Source organism: Amphiura filiformis, chromosome 20 (genome assembly GCF_039555335.1).
Source record: "Amphiura filiformis chromosome 20, Afil_fr2py, whole genome shotgun sequence".
Lineage (NCBI taxonomy): Eukaryota > Metazoa > Echinodermata > Ophiuroidea > Amphilepidida > Amphiuridae > Amphiura > Amphiura filiformis.
This window is the reverse complement of record NC_092647.1, coordinates 55,733,103-55,754,697: the sequence shown is the minus strand read 5'-3', so window position 1 is coordinate 55,754,697 and position 21,595 is coordinate 55,733,103. Positions and strand designations below refer to the sequence as shown.

The window sequence follows — 21,595 nt, the reverse complement described above, 5'->3', positions numbered from 1 at the left end:
TTTTGCAATACTTAAATGCTTTTGAAATTTACTAATCAACAGTACATCAAAATAATTACAAAATCAGAGCTGACCCTTATCATTTGATGATGAAGGGACCGTGGAGTTAGTCACTAAACCATCTGTAATGCCAATATGTAGTCCAATGTTTATCTGGGCGTTTTCCCCACCTCGACATACATCACATTTTCTGTTGTTTGCTTGAAGTACTCATCTGTGACTTTTTGCTCAAGCAAGTGATTAGCTTTGTTGAGAGCGCTATTTCCTTCTCAACGTGCTGCAGACAATTCTAGCATCTGCACAAATTTGCTTCTTGTTGGTAACAACAGACTGCCTGCCTGGAAGACGTTGCACTACATATTGTCTCTACATTTTAAAACACCTTAAAACTACTCTTATTTTGCAGGCATTTAATTTCACAAATTACTCATGACTAACATTTTCATGAAGACAACATTTTAAGACTCAAGTAATTCAATATTACTGCCAGACTTGTCAAAACAAAATTGAGCATTTAAATTTATGCAGCTGAGCTCATTGTGAAATAACAAACCTTGCAATATAAAATAGTTTTACAACATTTTGAACATTAATCATGTTTCCAGAAGCACCACATTATTTGTCACATGATTTTTTAAAATTCTGTGCCAGGCACCCAAAAAGTTATGGGCTAGCCCCAAAGATATTATACTCCAAGTTAATCAACTTAAATTGCACCATACGTAATGCTATAGTAAATCCACCATCTTAGTTTTTGCTCATGGAGGCCACTTAATGTACCTCAGGCATTCATTGGTAAGAGCCCAAAATTGAATGATAATTTGTGTCTTTACAAGAATCATGTGTTACGAGGTTTGTGTACACAGTGGTTAGCGAGTGTTTTGGCACAACATGTTACACACAGAATGTAACACGCAATGGGCTATTCCATTTAAATGTCACACTACCCCCATGGAAGATTTTGAAAATACCTTCCACAGGGGGAGTATGAATTTTAAATAGAATGAACACTATAGCAGCTCCATTTGAATATCACCCTCCCTCAGTGGAACATTCACATTGAATCTTTCTCAGAGGGTGCATGAAATTCAAATGGAGTTGCCTAATGCATTCATTCCATTTGAAATTCATACTCCTCCTATGGAAGAAATTTCCAAAATCTTCCCCAGGTGTAGTGTGGATTTCAAATGAAATTGCCCAATTTGAATTGAAGTTTGCAGGGCGCATAGCAAAATAATTCCCAGGTACATTAAGTTACCTCAATGAGTGACACACAAACATGGCGGGGTTGGTACTCTTTGATTCTACCTCATTGGCTAGCCCTGATAATCAACAGTAAATACTACATAGCAGCAACAATCAATTATAAACACATTATAAATAGTAATTAATAAATAGTACTTATAAAAATGTATGACAGGCAAAGTAGGTCAAAGATTTGTGAGTAAGAATTGTACAAATATTAATAATAATAATAGGAAAATTATAACCTTTGAACTAGGCAGTGATCTGCTGTTGCCTGCAGGGCATGGTATATCTGAAATGAAAAAGAAACAAGATGGTAGTGTCAGTTAATTTACTTATTCCTTCCTTATATTAACACTGGGGTAGATTTCACCCAAGTTAAGAATGCATTATATATGGTCATTTTCACGGTAAAGGGTGTAACTTTGGATTTTTAACATTTTAATCCGTAGTGTTCTAATAAAGCCACAGAATTCCATGATTTTTGGCCACATAAGTCATCTAGTTAGCAGCTACCTTGGGTAGCATAATCAGCTTTGGGAGTTACTGCGTTCAGTTTTAGCAGGCTTTTATGTACTTAATATTGCCATTTTGAAAAACTATAAAAAACAGTAACATTTTTGTAAAACCCTGTGTTTTCTTCAGTTAGTTCATGGATAATTTTTCTTATCCTGAAAGTACAGTCATATGTTCAGTAAACACTGCCACATTAGATTTAATTGTGAACGGCCCTGTATTTTTGAGAACCGGACTTCGATATTTGTCGTTTCGGAGGTTTCATTTTCCGTTAACAATTGTTAACAAACTTTGTGGGTGTAGCTTTGGTTCATAGTTCTTGGTTATTTCTTCACTTCTTCTTGATTCATAACAGTTGTTATCTTAACTTGAAATGGGTAACAAAAATTAGCCGATTTGCAAGCTTTTAAAATTTTTATAAAATCTTGACTTCAAATAGCCGTTTTTCCGTTAACTTTTTGAAGCCTCCGAAACAAACTGTTCAGCAAGCTTGTGCAAATATAAATAAAAGAGCTCATCCAATCTATTTATCAAAATGTAGCAAAGTAGATCCTCAAGTCACATGTTTTTAAATCGTGGAGATATATATCACCGTTTGAAAATGGGACCCAATACAAACTTTCCGTTAACAATTGACGTCTCCGAAACAAATGAAGCCTCCGAAACAACAATAAACTTAATTATCATCTATGCATATCTAAATTGGTGTGTTTCATACTGATATCTGCATTGTAATTATTACTTGATATGTGCAGAATGTCATAAAAAAAAAAAAAAATTGACATTATGGTTAATGTTTGAAAAATATACTGATACCTTAAAAAGCCTGTTTCGGAGGCTTCACATGCAAAAAACACCATACTTAACAAATGGGTGAAAAAATTAATGTGTGATAAATCTACAATATCTGCCGCATAGAATCATTGATTCAATACACACAAGAAAATAACAGCTTAGATGATCCCAACACTGTTGTTTTAAAAAAAACTACTTCTGCAATGTTTAACAATTGTTAACATGAAGCCTCCGAAACAAAAAAATGACTTGCTGTGATAATTTAATTTTTGTCACAACTGAAATTCAATACTTAGAAGCAAAGCATGAAAATTGGTAATTGTGATATTTTTTACCTATTTTTTATGTCAACTTGTAGTAGTTAGCTAAATATTTTACTTTTTATGATCACCTGTGTTGTTAACTGAAGCCTCCGAAACACAAATCGCTTGAATTGCCAATTCTAAAAATAACTCCAATTTCTGTGAAACTTGGCTGGGAGGTTCCTTTCATCAAGTAGTATTTGTACATGAAGTTAGACATTCAAATTATTTTAGGAACCCAATTAAAACTTAAAAAATATGTTTAAGGTTTGGAAATTTCCATTGTAAATGACACTTGATGTTAAAAATTTTCAAAACTGCAATTACAAACATAGCAAAACATGGTATAAAATTTAACTTATATCTGTTGACTTACTTTGGAATGGAATTTCACATGTATTCCAGCTTTCATGTCAAAATTTTCTGAGGTTATGTAAAATACATTTTTCTTAGATTTTAACCAAAATGTTATGCAAATGTCAATTTTTTATTAGAAATCAAAAGGTTTAAGCCTTGAAACATTATTTTACTGGAATTTAAGTTGCTTCTATGCATGATTTCAGTAAACAGAAACATATTTAAGTGGTTTGAAATTTTGACCCTAAAAATCAAAAGTTACACCCTTTACCGTGAAAATGACCATATGCAAGTAAAACCCAATGTAATGATGACCAGCCTATTAACCATAACCGAACCAAACAACAAAAACGCTCAATTCACAAGGTGTCTGCAAGCGCGAGTATCCCATGTGATGTGATTGCGTTATCATGCAAACAGTTATATAGTGATGGAAAGCTTGGCCGGCCAAGGCAGACCCCATGGTAAGGTGTGGCCGTGCATGTATCTGGCACACAAAAGGTCCCTGGTTCAAAATTGCACCCAAGGAAAACAGTTTTCTCTTCTTCTTCTTTCTTTTTTAATAATTTCTTCCCCTTTGCTAAAAAATAGGCCTAGGGCATTAGGGTTAAATCCAAATGTTTCTGCATTTTCTATTCTCTGGCCATGACAGTTATTGAGTCACTTTCATATGCCAGGCCATGTCAGTATTTATATTATACGCAGACCTATTAACTGCACCTTTCAATTGAGATGTTTGACAATACTGAAGCAAATAAGGTATGAGAAAAATACTCACCAACTTTATCTGTAGAATATGCAGGTGGCTCTTTATCAAATGGACACTGCTGGCCGCATAACTCTACACACGGCGGACATATCAATTCCCCCATATGTACATAGGTGTTAGATGCTATATAGACTTCTATTACTTGTCCTGCATGAGAGCATGGATAGCTGGTATCTAATACACTAATAGCTAGACCTTTACTGCTACATTGGTACTGTAAAACAAGGAAACAAAGATCAAAGAAATTCAATGTTTAGTTCTGAGTATGTCAGTATGATGTGAAAAGCAAAAAGCTTGTTATGTGTTAAATGCATAAACAGATATGCAGATTATTGATATCCATAAATGTGGCGAGCGCGATACAATGATTTCTGTGTGAGTGCGTCTTATGCTATATATGGCTATCTTAATTCAAAGCCCTTCCCAAGTTAAAAACCTAATGCAGAATGCATGGTTTTTTTCAGTTTTTTCTTTTTTTGTCTGTGGGACCACCTTTTCATCTCTCTTGAGGTTTCACTGTAGTCAAGATGAATAATTTTTTATATTTTTGAGCTTTACGACTTAGGCTATTTTGACATCTGGCAATGTCAGACGTGAAATTTTTGTACTGTGGATTTGAAAAAAAAAAAACCAAGCGCTACATTGTGGGTGTATTTTTCATGTGTAAATTGTGGGTATATGTACAATATGTATACAGCTAAAGGAAGACATGCATAATTCTTTTGCATTGGAACTATTACACATTGGGGTACACAAAATTACCAATGACAGCATTTTGTTCCTGTACAGGGACCCAGACAGTAGCCTCAAAGACCCCGATGTCCCATAACAGGTTATTCAGCTGAAGGAAGACATGCATAAATATTTTTGCATTGGAACTATTAAACATTAGGGTGCACAAATAATAATAATAATAATAATAATAATAATAATAATAATAAGTCTTTATTTTTCACATCATCTACATTAACAACAACTGAATAAATCAGCTATGGGACATTGGGCCCTTTGAGGCTACTGTCTGGGCCCCCCGTACAGGAAAAAGTTGCTGTCATTGGTATTTTTGTGCACCCCAATGTGTAATAGTTCCAATGCAAAAAGATTCATCCTTGTCTCTCTTCAGCTGAATAACACCATATGGGCGGGCCCCTTTGGGGCTACTGTCTGGGCCCCTGTACAGGCCCAAATTGCTGTCATTGCTATAGGCATGATAAGTATCCTCCTGGGAGTGATATCCAACAAGTTTTGTCCATGTCTCTCTTGAGCTGAATAAATGCATTTTTGGCCCCCTATTTTGTGACCCCCAGGCTGCCCGTACAGGCTCCCCCGGCAGCAATATGGAATATTGAATCTTGGGCCTATACTAACATAACCAGGCCATCAAACCTTTTGTCTCTTCTCAGCTGAATAAATCGTCTGGGCTCCTAGTCTAATAAGAGAATTTTGAACTTTCATTTTTTCACACAATTAAAATAATGTGACTTTCTACATATGCATATATCTTTACTCTCACAATGTAGCTCTTGTAAGCTCACTCATACCTGTCTTACCTTATGACAGCCAGCACCCCATACATTTTGTGTCCAATATTTTTTACATTGTAATTGTCTCCATGCGACCCCATGATGAAAACATTTGGAACCTTCACCATAATACTCAGCTGCTACATTTTCTTTCTCACCTGCAAACAAAGTAGACTGATCCAGGTCAAAGTTCACCTCAGTGTCAAGAAAATCATTATAAACTGAGAATACATTTGGATGCTGCCAAAAGAATCTTTGCAATTTTTATGTTTTCTTTATTTTTGAAAAGTCCCTAATTGTACTAGTTTTTGGTGCTCTGATTACAAAACTTTTAGGGGTGACAAATAAGCTTAATACCTAAATTCTGTCACCAAGATTTTTAGATGAAGTGTTTACGTTTTGAAAAAAAAAAAAAAAACACTTTTTCATTTTAGGAAATGTTAGAAACACTGTAGATTAAAATAGAAACCCTTAAAAGGGCATTTTGTGATCCACAGCATAATCCCCCACCTTTCTCAAAAACAAATTGAGATTATTAGCTGTATTGGTTTTTAGCTGTATTGTTTCATGCATCTATAGTCTCATACAATACGGCAACATCATCATTTTTGGCATAAAACAACTCAGCTGCGCCTCATTGTTCTCCTTAAAATAATGACGTTGCTCGTGTTATGAGAGATAGATGCACGACAGTAGCCAAAACAATACTTGTATTGTCTAAATAACAAACTACAACCCTTACCTGGTATATTATGAGCTAGTAAACATTCTGATGATTTAGCGCTTCCATCATAATTAAATTGCTGGAAAAAAGAGGGAAATTACAAGATGAGATTCATAAATTAAATGCACTGGAATGTTCTAGAATAACAGAACTCTGGAAGAGGTTTTATCGATACATGTATATATTCAGAAAGTCTGTAACAGGTTGCGTGGTTTTAAAGGACCTTTGGAAATCTGTTTGATTTGTCACAAATTGTTAAAACAACTATAGCATCAATATCACATTTATTTTAATAAATGTACTCTACAATATATGAAAATTAGGAAAACACAAATTTATTTTGTAATGAGACTGGCTTTTTTCTTGCTTTAGGCCCTTGAAATTCGACTTCCTATTTACCGTCACCCATGCGAATTATGAAATTTTGCCTGTTTGTGGACCCAGAATTTGAAGAAGAAAAAAATCATTATTTGATACAATTGTACTTAAGAATATTTTTCCTAAAACTTTTAGTGTTCTTCGAAGTGAAAATGGGTCTCAAAATAATTTCGGAAGCAGGGAATAAACAAATCGGTCTTCAGTGATCGCCTATTCAGTTCGCTAGCTTCAAGTGTCTTGTTTGAACACTCTGGCCTACACATGTATACATATATGCATGTATGGGTGGTGCCAAAGGAGTTAATTTTTGTGAGAAATGGAAATCGCCAAAATAATGAATAATGAAAAAGTTACCTCATTATGAGCTGAAAAAAAGTGATAAGAAACAGGAAATCAAGTTTCAAGGGCCTTTATTACTTTTATGTCAGGTCACTATTATACAAACAATCAACTACTTACCTGAAAATATGGGCAGTAATCTGACAATTCAGAGCTCCCGCCATATTTGGCTATATTACTTCTAGATACACCTGGTAAGGAATCAAAGTACTGCAAGAAAATCAGCAAATTTATATTGCATTATCATTATAATTAATGGTTATTACTTGTAAATAAGGAAATATGTAGTATGATGGATATTATGACCATATCAAAGAAACAGTACTTCAGCATCATTAATATAATGTAAATACATTATTTTTACCATCATCATCATTCTATGTTCGCATAATTATATCACTCATAGATAAATTCTAGACAGCTTATTGGTTGATTACTATTCAATGTTTACTATCAACCAATGCTGTTTGATAGTGCTTACCATTCCAACGATGCTTATACCGCACCATACATTAGGAACCTTTGCGCTATATAGTATGCATGTCGTGCATGGAATTCGAAGAGACTGCTTCCTAGCACGATTTGTATATAAGTATGCACGTATATGTATGTAAAACCTGTAATTACAATCACAAATTAAATTCAACACCATTCCATATATCTACTGCTTACCTGGTATTCTGCTGGCAGTGGTTTAGACCTCATAAATAAATTACATAATGCTACTGATGACCTGCCTACATTACAGCTTAGATTAAATGGATCCTGTCTTATTTTATCACAGTATGGCCATATAGGTGTTTTCCTGAAATAGATACAAAACAACATTAGTTTAAGCTTATTCCATCATGGGTTAAACGACCAGAAGTCAAAAGCAATTAGATTTATCACTTTACAGAAACTTACTGACAATGGTGACACCACCAACTATTCAGTATTATATCACTCATACATAAATTCTAGACAGTTCATTGGTTGATTACCATTTATCATTTTTACCATCACCCTCTCCATGTGATAGTCTTTACCATCATGTGCTCTGTCGAAGTGCGCCTGCGCCAAGCCGTGCGCTGACTCTTGGACTCGCCGATTTAGTTATGGGGTGAACCCCAAAGTGTGAAGTATATCACGGCAAAACATGGTGTTATGTTGATGAAAAAATGTTTTTCCTACCTTAAATAGTATTTTAGTAATAGAATTTATGCATGAGTGATATAAAACAAATATTAACTGTCTTAAATTCATGTAATAGTCGAAATATAATCACTCGGTGAAAGATGGATTGTTCCATTCCACTCGCTGTCCGGCTCGTGGAATGGAACAATCCATCTTTCACCTCGTGATTATATTTCACCATCACACTCATAGACAGTTAATATTTGTATACTATTCCGCTCTGTGTAGGCACATAACTCTAATCAGCTTACCCTGAGAATAACATTTACAACCAGGATCAGCTACCCAATTTTGTATATGGATACGCCCAAGACAATTTGTTTGCATAAGAGAATTTTGAACTGTCATTTTTTACGTGATTAAACTAATGACTGCAGAGGCTTTTTAAGGCCTCCATCACCACGTACAGAAGACAAATTATACAAGCGTCTATTAAGCTAACTTTACTACATTCAATAGGCCATAAGCAAGACATCTTACACAAATGTGCTACTCTTGGAATTTTGAACTCAAAAGACAGCAATATATCCTTACCAAACATTCTGGTTAATTTAGCCTGAATCTAAACAGAAATTATTCTACGACCAATAAATTAACCAAAATATCAATTTCTGGTTAACAAATTAATCAAAATATCAATTCTGGTTATTTAATAAACAGAAATCATAACCTGAATCCAATTTCAGGCTAAAGTCTTAACTTGAAAAGTTTTCTGGCTAAGATATTTAGCCAGATTTTGTATTCTGGTTAAAACATTAACCAGAATCAAAAATATGGCTATAGATTTGGTATTCTGGCTAATTATTTTTCAGGCTAATTATGGTCACATGATATTAGGTCATAGGTCACCAACTGTAAGGAAGCAGATATACTGAGGCTGCAGAAACTGCCACAAATTTTGAAAAATTAACAGTTTAAATGGTATTTTAGGGTCTTTTAACGGTGTCTAGTTGATGGGGAGCATACCAACTATGTCTGTGGAAGGAAGATCAGCTGTTCGTAAGTTTCAAAGTCTGTATTTTGTCATTCTTTTCCCCAGGAAACATTGCCTATTATAAAGGTTGTTGATTCAGCAGACATGCATGTATTATGCATGTATCATTTATTTGTAATAATTATGTGGGTTGATGCTGGCTGACCCAGGTGAAATGTGTTACTGAATGTTGTTGGGGTGTTATGCCGATGTCTTGGGTAGGTTGTACTTTGTGGGGAGGGTTATTTAGAGAGTTCAAATATGGTGAGTTGTCATTGGGAGAGTTCAAAGGTTGTCACATCATGATAGGGGTACGATTGTATTGGTTTTAAAGTTGGGATGATTTTGGCAATGTTGATGTATTGGGGATGTTTCTACTTTGAAGTGGGGAGGGTCATTGTAGAGTTTAAATGTGGTGAGTTTTCACCATCACCAAATTTGAAGTGCTTTGGTAAACTTGGGGTGTGGTGTACCTGTTGATGCATAAATTGGGAGTGTTTGTATATACTTTGAAATGGGTGGATCGGGGTCATTTGGAGAGTTTAGTGCACCAGGATGAGCACTAAGTTATCACCTACATCCAGGAGTTATATTTTGTAAAGGTTGCAATGTGGTATATGTCATGTTTATGTCTTGGGGATGTTTGTACTTTAAAGTGGGGGAGGGTTATTTGGAGAGTTCAAATATGGTGAGTTGTTACCTTCTGCATATTGGGAGAGTTGTGTAGTACCGTTAGGATGTGGTTTGTAAACATAAACTCTTCCAATATATGCTAAAGGTAGCTATACATATTTGAACTCTCTAAATTACCTCCCACTTCAAAATAGAAACCTTCCCATTACATTGACATAGCACACCACATCCCAACTTTACAAACAAAACTTCCAATATGCTCAAGGTGACAAATCGCCATTTGGTACTCTCCAAATGACAACTCACCATAGTTGAACTCTCCAATTGACAACCGCCATATTGGAACTCTCCAAATGATAACTCACCATATTTGAACTCTCCAAATATCCCTTCCCCACTTCATAACACCCGAAGAACATCAGTAACACTTTTCACCTGGGTGTATTCCAGTGGCGTAGCATGGGTCATCCGATTGGGGGGGGGCACCGACCATGATTGGGGCGCCGGGTCTGATTGGGGGGGCACAAGCTGGTTTTTTGGCAATTTTCCTATGGGATTTTCTAAATTTTGCAATCGATTGGGGGGCATGTGCCCCCCACACCCCGCGCCTATGATGCTATGCCACTGGTGCATTCCAGTGGCGTAGATTTCTTTTTGACATTGGGGGGATGGGGTTGGAAAAAATTGTTGGAAGTATAGTGAATCCAGCACCTTTTGGCGACAGAAGAAGTCTATAGTGCAAAAAATGTTGCCATTTTGAAGCTAAACTGATGAAATATGGTGCAAAAGTGGAATAAATGCGCGCAAGGCGTGCCAACATTTGCACTTTTGGGTCTAAAATGGGCAAATATGAGGGGTCAGAAACCCATATTCAGGCATCAACATTGGGGGGATGATTGTATGGAGCATCCCCCCTTGTAAAATATTGGGGGGGATATATCTTCTGTACCATGCCAGAGACATACACATACTTAATTTAAATATTAATATTTCTGGTTAATATTCTGTTTAATAATTCTAGCTAAAATTCTGGCTAATTTTTTCTGTATAAATCTTTCTGGCTAAGATTTCAGCCGTAACATTTCTGGCTAATCTCATTTAAATATATCGGCCCTTTTTCAGGTTAGAATCAGGCCTGATTTCATTTCTGGTTAATATTTCTGGCTAATAATTCTGTTTAATAATTCTAGCTAAAATTCTGGCTAATTTTTTCTGTATAAATCTTTCTGGCTAAGATTTCAGCCGTAACATTTCTGGCTAATCTCATTTAAATATTTCGGCCCTTTTTCAGGTTAGAATCAGGCCTGATTTCATTTCTGGTTAATATTTCTGGCTAATAATTCTAGCTAAAATTCTGGCTTATTATTTCTGGTTAAATTTTTCTGGCTAAAATTTCAGGCCTGAAATTAACATTTCTGGCTTATCTCATTTAAATATTTCGCCCTTTTTCAGGTTAGAATCAGGCCTGAATTCAGTCATTATTTCAGGCCTGATTTCTAGCTGAATTCAGGTTTAATTCAGGCCTGACACTTTGGTAAGGTATAGAGAAACTAGTTTCTGTGAGAGGATACTGTCCATCAAACTCCCACAGCGTGCAATTGGTTAGCATAACATTAATGGGTAAGGCACCATCTTATAGTCCATTTGGTTTCCTTGAGAGAGTGGGGTCATTACTTTGTTGGAGTTACTTCACGCATATATACAGATGCACCACCTTTGATCACATGTGCAAACATGTCAGTTCTTTGAGTCAATTCCCGCGAGTTAATACTACGCGCACTGGAACACGTACTGACGTCACTCGCACAAGGAAGCTGAATGAACTATAGTTACACTTTCCTAACCATTAATGGGCCATGGGGAATTTGATTGACAGGGACTGAGACATAAACTTAAAAGTAGTGGGGAAAACTTACACCTCTCATGATGAATGCCATGAAAGACATGGAGAACTTCAGTGCAGTTTTTAGTTTCACTTACAAATAAATTTTAAAACAAACAATAATAGCAGTTAAAAGATTATCATTATATGAATCTCACCTTATTTTCTGTGTATCCATCCAATATTTACAACTTTTTGTGGCAAAATCACAGCCTAAACCTTTACCCCAAAACAATGGATCAGCCATGCCATAATCAGGCTCATACCACCCTGTATCTTCTAATACTGCTAGTGTAAGACGTGACACAATGCGGTCATGTGTGTGGGTACCTGTCATGGCTTCATTCTGTTGACAAGAGAATCATTAATAACATTTATATATGTAACAATTAACAGACAAACCACTACATAACATGCAAGTACAATGTGATATTAAAAAGAACTATAAAATTTGCCATTCTTAATGTAACGAGTCATCCCAAATGCTACCACCTTGACGTCACTTGGAGAAAAAGTGGAAAACAGAAAAAATTGTGTCATTATGAAAGTCACAATAGAGACTAGGCTTGTTATCGACAGTGCTACTGTCGCCAATATTGTCGACAATGAATTTTTTTGAGATTTTTCTGAAAGTCGATAAGAGACTTTCATTGTCGACAAAATAGTAATCAATAATAAATCATGCACGGCTAGTAATTAGTAGTAAAAATATAAAACCAAGAGCTTCACAATCCAGACAAAATGACCCTACAAACTACAAAGGGAAGCCAATTAATATATTTACACTTAGACAGGTATAGGCCTACCATGATAACGCCAATAGAATTGCTATGATCCAAGTTAAAATGCCGTCCAAACCTCCAAGCTAAAAACTTTTTATCAATAGCTATCGGGGAAAGTAACTATGTAAACAACAAGTCAATGTATACTGTACACAGCACGTGTTCAGCCAGTGTAAACTGGTTTGGGCCACACCTGCCACTCGGCATGTTCAGCAAATTTATAATGAGGTGCATGTACGATGTACAGCACATGGCAATTGGCCCTGAGCGAAACCCATGTGTATGTGGTGCAACGCTGTGTGTGAGCTATTAATAGCTCATGGGTCAGTCCATTATAGGCACTGGGAGGGCAAGCTGATGTTTTAATACTGCTTGTAAAGATGTAATTATATTTCTTGGCCCGCCCATGGATTAATTATTATTTAGCTGTTTTATTTAAATATAAAAGTGAGATGATACGGCAATGAGTTGATTGGGTTCATGATAACACAGTCACATAGTCATATTGAAGAGAAGTCCTTCCCCCGAACCACTTTTGAACAGCTTTTTGGGGAGTCCCCTGCACACGTCACGTCATTACATCATCGCTGCATGCTTTCACTGTTGAATAAATTTGACCTTGTAAATCATCGTAATAAATCTTCAAAATAAAGGAGAAAAAGCAAATAAATGAAGCCATCCAACAAGAATTATGTTTGGAAGAAGTCAATTCATTTAAGGGAAATATGGTAGGATAAAGTTCGGCACCGCTCGTACAGGTAACAAGTGCTATTTTAGGGTCATAGAATTACGCCGCCATCGCCGGCCGTCATGGATGCACAAATAACGCATTGAGTGCTAAATTCGGAAGCTTTATAAAGACTATATTTTTCACTTGTTTGTCGACAAAGATTCGACGTCGGATTCAGAGTTTTGGCGACATGTCGCCAAAGAAAAATGAAACGATAACAAGCCTAATAGAGACGTATGGTGAAAAGGAGAGAGGACCCCAGGGGTGGGGCCCCTGCGGTAGTGACGGTTTTAAAATTTCATCAGCTGAGGAGGTCCATATGTTTACATAAGTCTTATCAGTTCTGAGAAATAGTGGTGCCCATGAGTTATATTTAGAGAATAAAGGTATTGTTTTTAGCCCCTGGAGTGCATCTATCATCTCATATAACACAGGCGACATCATTATTTTGGCACGCCAAAAACAATGATGTCGCCTGTGTTATATGAGACGATAGATGCACGACAGCTGCTAAAAAACAATACCTTATTTTATTCTCATTCTTAATCACTTCAATTCAAATAAAAATATCATAAGTATTACAAATTTTAATCAAATTAAATCCTACATTTTGCAAGGAATTATACCTAGGGCTTAAAATCGATTAGTCCCGTTGTTGCTATGCGCCTCCGATTGGTTCAAATTGCGCTGACCCGTGTGATATCATGTCATATCACACAGGTAAGAACCAATAAGATTGCAGGAGCATTCTCAAGTGTTTGAGAATATATGACAAACATCTAATGGAATTTAAATTGCCACCCCTCCACAACATCACATAATCATTATACGCCAGTTCCGAGAAATTGTGCTCACAAGCTCGGACTGATGGACACGCACAAAACCAGGAAACATAATGCGTATAAATATTCTGGCATTTAACAATCATTTCAAAGTATTCAACCATCCAGCATTAGGCTTGAGTTTCAATCTTTCAACTCAGCTCAAAATTTGGAGCTTTTGACCAAAATGTCAAACAACATGATGCCATATTGATGCAGATTTTTATATCCAACATTAATTCTCTCTGTATATTATTGCAGAGTTTTCAGAATTTTAAGTTCTGAAACTTGTTTGAGCAAATGTTTTAATACAGTTCCTGGACAAAAAAAAAGTTCTTGAAATGAAATTACCTCGAGTATTCTCTTTTCAAAATGTGTGATCTCTGTGCCATATCCTCCCTGGTTTTCTAGCTCTAAACCTTCTAGTGACGGACAGTTAAAATGATTGGCTGCTTCTTCCTGTAAATATTTGGGAAAGAATAATTAATATAATAATTAGATCATGATATTTCTACATTTCTTGGCAGAGTTCTTTACACTTGTAGACTGGTCACCCCTGTTAAGTAAATCACAATATTGCTTGTACAGTGAAAAAAGCTGATATTTCATGACTATTTTCAATACCCCACTTCTAAGTTTACGCAGTACATACATGACACATCCAAAAACAAAATGTGAAGAAACTCTGATAAATGATACAACTGCTCCCACATTGTCTGGTTCTAGTTTACACCTCACCAAAGAGATTCGACCCAAAGACAACCGACTCTACCATGTTTGTGTATCACTCTTAGCGGGCAAAATAGTGTAGGTTTCCAGAAAATTTCTGGAAAACTTTGATTTAAAGTGTGTGCTTGTTTGTGATCTGTGTCAAATACATTTTACCGATAATGTGCGCCAAGCGCTACATGCACAAATCTGATTTGCTCAAGCTCAACAATCCAAATTATATCATTATTACGACGCAATTATCATTTTGAAAATATATGTTATACTTGTAATTTGGCAAATAATTATGAAATGAGTTGTGCAGGTGTATTTACTGAGATTTGTGTTTTGCACCTGAATAGAAAACAATTATGACAATAGAGTATACTTACCACAACTTTTGGTGTAACCATCAAGTGAACCTTATGTGCTACTGGTCCACCTCTTACACTCCAGTCTTGTCGGATTACTGTCTTCACTACATTCTCACTCCAATTATACATGCTGGTACTAAAATCAAGAAATAAATGCAAACATGTTTATTTGTAAAATTCACTAGTTTGTGCACAAAATAATAGTAATGATAGAAGGTCAACTAAGTCATGCACAAAATAATATCTTTATCCGTCTACCTTGTCGCACAAGAGTCTGCATTTTAGCTTTAAAACAAACATATAACATAATGAAAAGAATCGCTATCCAACATTTACAAAGATTCATTTTCTCTAAACAGTCATTGATCCCTATAGTCTGTATACCTTCCTCGAGTCAGTAATTTAGAGATTGTTTTTTATTGTATCTCTAAATATAACGATGAGAAGTATATAAAATATACATTTTTAGAAAGAAATGATAAGAGGAACCTAACTAACATAATAGATTTCTGTAAAAATTAAAAGTTGAGCAAATCTCAAAAGTTGATTTTAGTTTACTGACCTGGAAGGTGTATGTACTATAGGAGTCAGTGGGTTATTTGTAGCATGACGAAACTAAATGGTGAAATACTTACACAGAATCTAATGGTGGCAGACCTGAAGGATCTCTGGCAGTCAGTGGGTTACCATTTACATCACGGTAAAATGCATATAATGCTGCTGAAAACCCCTGCAAAAATCAATTTAAACACAAAATATTGGACATAAAACAATTGCAGCATATTCAGGATCCATGAGGTACTTGTATTGGGCAATTCCAATTGAAATCCATACACCCCATATGGAAGAGTGAATTTCAAATGGGGTTACCTGATTGGGCGATTCCATTTGTAATCTGTGTGTGAGATTATGGTTATGTCTTCCATAGGGGGTGTAATGGATTTCAATTGGAATAGCTCATTTGGATACAGTGCTTGCCATCAAGTTAAGATTCATGCAGCTCCCTGTAGGGAAAATAAGGATTTATTCGGCTTTACAAAGGTTTTTGACACACAACCATTTTAATACCACAATTACAGCATGTATTCCCCACACCCACAGGGTGGATGCACATGCATACAACATCCACACTCACTACAAGTGATAAGATGCAACATGCAAACAACATTGGTCATACAAAATAATCCAAATCAAATCAAGTATGAGAAGTATATAAGAGAATACAAAATGATCAGATCTGATTATTTTCACAAAAAATTACAGTTTATTTTAAAAGTCACACATACAGGGTGTAACAATAAAATTTGTACAATTGCATTTTGACTTCTCAGGAAAAAACTAAAAGAGTTACGGCACAAATGGTATATGCAATAAAATTAGTAATATCTTGGCTAAAAGAAGACGTTTATTTGGTTTCTTTACTAGCTTGGGTTCAAAAGTTATGTTCGATTAATTAAATCGTCCAGAAAACGTGTTGGGCCACTTTTGCCATGTTAGCGTATATCAAGTTAGATTGTGCTTATCGTGCATTTAAGGGATCTAAAATGAGCGTTTATTGTGTTTCGACAGTATTTTTTGTGGGATATGAGAGCACCTCAGACCTATCGAATTGCATTCTGAATACGAAGCATGTCTTTCTGATATCAAATAATTTTCATTTTTTGAAAATCACAATATAATACAAATTTTATGACAAATTATAAAAATTTGATATTTTTCAAATTTTTGATATATAACAGTCCTCAAAGTAAATTATATAAATCTAATGACATATTCTTAAAGTGTATGTAGCAGGAAGGAAAAAGCCGACGGTCAATTGAAAATTTTGACCTTTCATATTGAAGATATGGATTTTTTCCCAAAAAGGCCTAATTTTTTTTTTTTGTTTTGGAAAAAAAATCCATATCTTCAATACGAAAAGGTCAAAATTTTCAATTGATCGTCGGCTTTTCATCCCACCTACATACACTTTAAGTATAAATCATCAGATTTATAAAGTTTACTTCAAGTACTGTTAAATATCAAAATATCAATTTTTAATGATTTGCCATAAAATGTGTATTAAATTGCTAATTTCAAAAATCAAAATTATTTGATATCAGAATGACATTCTTCAGTATTCAGAATGCAATTCGATATGTCTGATGTGCTCTAATGTCCCAAAATAAATACTGTCCAAACGCTCATACCCCAGCCCTTAACATCAAAGAACTGACACAAAAGAATTATAAGTGGTGTTTCTTCATATAATTAACATGAACTTAATAATAATATGATATTTCTTTAAAATCTATAAATGAAGTCATGAAATTTCTTTCAAATTATCTTACAAATAAAGTAATTTCTCATATCCCTGAGATATCATTGGTAAAACAAAGAACAGTTTTTCCATGAGTACAAAACAATAAGATTTTGAAATTAAGTTCAGCTGGGCTTCTAGCTGTTCTGGGGCGACCACTTTTGCTAGCATTTCTGTTAACAAATTCTACATACTTCTCATAGTTATATATCTAATTGTATGCCTTGATGGAAGATGTGAGTTTGGAAAATGAGCTATAAACAATCTTATGGTTTCTGCTCCATGTGCTACCAAATACCACAACCATAAAAATACGCTCTTCCAACGTGAACGGGGAGTTGAAGGTGTTGAGCTGCAGCCACTGACAATTTCTAGTAAATGAGTTTGTTATGTCAGTGCTTAGTTGTTACTTTCAAAAACTCATAGAGATATTCTATTATGTAATCATTTCTACCACTTCGAATACCCCATTGTTTAAATCGACCTATCATAAGAGCTCCGTCCAACTGAACCATGATTCAACTCTATTCAGTCACTTTTGTAACACTTGAGACAAAAGTGGCCCAAGCGGTTTTAAGACTAGGTTACATAATTGGCTATATCTTCATTTGTATACCTACGATTTTATTGGAACAAAGCTTATCTGGTGGCTAAAGAAATGATCTTGATAGACATATAAATATCAAACCACAAAATAGGCGGCATACTTGTGTCATTCTATTTTCAAAATTGTACAAATTTTATTGTTACACCCTGTATTTGAAGACAGGAATAGGAGAGGATTAATAGAATTTTAGTGTAGATTCACTCACCAGTGCATGTATAATCTCATGTTCTACTGTTGTAAGTAGCATACTTTTTTGTGATACCACAAGCCCATGTGGACACATGTTAATATAACCAGCTATAGGTCTGGAAAAAAAGGAAAACAAAAAGGACAAATTGATGAGTAAACAAAAGGGTACATATTCAACATTCAACATCATTAGTACCCTGGGCGCTAAAGTCAAGCTGGATCTTTTTCATGTTGATGTCAACAAAACTGATCAAATCTTGTTGGTTGTTGTTTTTCTTTTTAACCCTAAATTTTGGATGTTGTTGTACATATTAAACAGTTTTAAACATTGATCAAATCTTGTCAGAATATACAACATGCACACAAAAATGAATATCCATCCATCCACATAGTTAAGAGTCAGAAAGACTCCAAGGGCAAAATATACTTTCAGTTCTCGCACAAATGCCCGGCACAAATGCACAACAATACTATTTATATAAGTAAATTGACATCTTTGATGAAAAGTAGAGTACGCATAATCAAATAACATTCCCGGGGACAATATTCTTACATATATAAACATGAATGTATCCAGCATGTTGTTGATTATAAAGTTCTGTTGCTCTCAATGGTAAACCTTATTGCAACATTTACCACGGGAACCTTGTCCTTAGGTGCAACCAGTACTAAGCAAGTGGGTTTCTGATCATACTACCATTCTCTAAATTATGTTATATTGGTCTTTATATTTGTGACATTACTTTTGTAACTAATCTTTGCATGATATACGAGGGTCATTCAAAAAGTTCTACCTCCATCATTACATCTCTGTTATCTTAAGTGCCAGGATGTTGAAATTACCCATGATTATATTTACAGGGTGATTTAAAATGAACTGTACCCAACTTTACCCATTTTTTATATATATTCACAGAGATTGTACATATCAAAAAACTATCATAGAAAGCAGTGATAAGTGTTCTGTAGTAGAAATTTTGATAATAAGTGGTTCTACAATCCAGGAAAAAAAGGTTGGCACAGTTTGCCTGTCTTTTGGTATATCTCTGCCCCCGCTCCCCCAATTCAATGTTGGACCAAGCCATGTTGTCAACAGGTCCGTGAGACCCTCCAACATTGAATGATGGGGAGGGGAAGGTGAGATATAGGGGGAGTCTGTACTTCACATATATTGCATGCATGTTTCCTCGCCTCCCCAATTTTAATAGGGCACGATTTCCATTGTTTAGTGCAGGTGTGCCAACTATTAATTTCCTGGGTTGTCCGAATCAATTCCAAAAATATGCATCTAATTTCATATTTTGGCTTGTAAAATAAAAACCGTTAAAGGTATGGCCACCAAATTTTCAGGAAATAATCCTCACATGCATATCAATATATGAAATTAATATTAACAAAAATATTGTGAAATAAGGTATAAGTCAAAAGAATGTTATATAATTGCCGATTATTTTCAAGTTTAAAGCTATGATAACTCGTCCAAAATATGCATCTAACTTCATATTTTGGTTTATAAACTAAAAACCATAAAAGGTATGACCACCAAATTTTCAGGGAGTAATCCTCACATTCATATCAATATGTAAAGTTCATATTGATAAAAAATATTGTGAAATAAGGGATAAATCAAAAGAATATTATATGATTGCCGATTATTTTCGTAGTTTAAAGCTATGATAATTCTTCCAAAAATGCATCTAATTTCATATTTTGGCTTATAAAATATAAAGCATTAAGCATATGGCCACTAAATTTTCATGGATTAATCCCCATATTCGTTCAATATGCAAAAATTAAAATTAATCAAAAATAATATCGATAATCAATTATTATCGATTATCGATAATCAATAAATCCTTTTTCAATATTTAATGTTTAAATTGTATAGGCCAACACAACCAACAAAACTGTATAGCTGCAGTAATTTGAAAATATGACTTTCTCCTAAGTGCTATAAAAGCATCATTATTTTACCATTTATATGCACATCATATCTCATGCAACCTGAATGAACGAAACTTGTTTCCGGTTTGGATTGTAACACCTTAAAATTCACATTTTTCGTAAAAAACGGTTCAAATATTTTTGTCTGAATTGAAAAATCTCTCATGGTATATAATGGCCATATTAGGCATTGTGATTGGCAATTTCAAACTTTTTTCAGTTCAATCATCATGGCCGTGGACACGTGATGCTCTGTTTTGAAAGCCATCCGAAGTTTCCATTTTGACAAACAACTCGGTGCGGCAATTATGGTGATCTTTGTACAGTGCAGTAAAATAAAGGTAGAAATACAGAAAAAAAAGGACGGACATTGGCAAAAATTAATATAATGATGAATATAATATGATGAAGGATATTGTAAAATAATAACAAAAAGAAAAGAAAAGAAATCTAAATATATTCAGGGTTCGAACCCGTGTTCCAATCGCCTGTGGCAGATGCCGTATCATTGAACCACAGAGCTGTGTTAGTTCAACATGCTTAAACTATAATATAATGCTATTCAAGATGCATGTATATAAATATCCGCTCTACAAACGGTATACAGTCAAACAAATCACACTTTTACGGCATTTGTTTCATTAACTGAATATTTATCATATAGCAGGTGTTGGCTGACATTGTGCTCCACATTTATTTCAGTTTTGGGTCTGGGTAAAATGATTTTGGGTCAAAAACGAACGATATACACGCTTGTATAAATAAAAAAGAAAGTAATATTATATTAAAATTCTTTACTCTTTAAAGACGTGTATACCGTCCGATTTTGTCCCGTAGTCATTTATTCCGGACAAAACTGAACTAAATGTGAAGCACAATGTCAGCCAACACCTGCTATATGATAAATATTCAGTTAATGAAACAAATGCCGAAGAGAGTAATTTTTGGACTGTATACCGCTTGTAGAGCGATATTTATATACATGCATCTTGAATAGCATTATATTATAGTTTAAGCCTGTTGAAGTTACACAGCTCTGTGGCTTAAATTGATACGGCATCTGCCTCAGGCGCAGTGGAACACGGGTTCGAGCCCCTGAATGTATTTAGATTTCTTTTTCATTTTTATTTTACAATATTCTTCATCATATTATATTTGTCATAAGCCAATGTCCGCTTTTTTTCTGTATGTCTACCTATATTTTACGGCACTGTACAAATATCATCGTAATTTCCGCACTGATGATGTTTTTATATAAACATACGTAAAATTTCCCTATCTATGATACGGGTGCAATTACATTAATTTGATGTAATAATAGCTGATTGAAAATTGCTCATTCAGTTCTTTTTATTTATCATTTGAATTAGAAGCAATTCGATGTAATACTGCATTTAAAAATCATTCTTTCTTTTTTTTGTCAAAGAGTTTTCGCGTAATTCAGACCCAAGCCAAGACTTAAAACCAGGCATTAGCGATGTTTTTAATGACCACCCTAAATAAACAAATACATGTTTTCAATTTTTTTA

The 21,595-nt window shown here is 34.8% G+C and overlaps 1 protein-coding gene across 1 annotated transcript in view; it reads right to left on the bottom strand.

Moving 5' to 3' along the window:
* Positions 1–281: 281 nt before the first annotated feature.
* The window catches only part of LOC140142390 (leishmanolysin-like peptidase), a 119,604-nt gene continuing 98,290 nt past the window's right edge, over positions 282–21,595 (bottom strand). The window contains exons 6-16 of the mRNA XM_072164359.1: positions 18,139–18,238; positions 15,663–15,757; positions 15,046–15,163; positions 14,297–14,404; positions 11,771–11,958; positions 7,621–7,753; positions 7,069–7,158; positions 6,250–6,310; positions 5,535–5,665; positions 3,994–4,198; positions 282–1,537 (exon numbers count right to left, since the gene is read on the bottom strand). Of these exons, the coding sequence (XP_072020460.1) occupies positions 1,431–1,537; positions 3,994–4,198; positions 5,535–5,665; positions 6,250–6,310; positions 7,069–7,158; positions 7,621–7,753; positions 11,771–11,958; positions 14,297–14,404; positions 15,046–15,163; positions 15,663–15,757; positions 18,139–18,238 (1,336 nt within the window). The 3' untranslated portion in view covers positions 282–1,430. The remainder of the gene's footprint in view (positions 1,538–3,993; positions 4,199–5,534; positions 5,666–6,249; positions 6,311–7,068; positions 7,159–7,620; positions 7,754–11,770; positions 11,959–14,296; positions 14,405–15,045; positions 15,164–15,662; positions 15,758–18,138; positions 18,239–21,595) is intronic.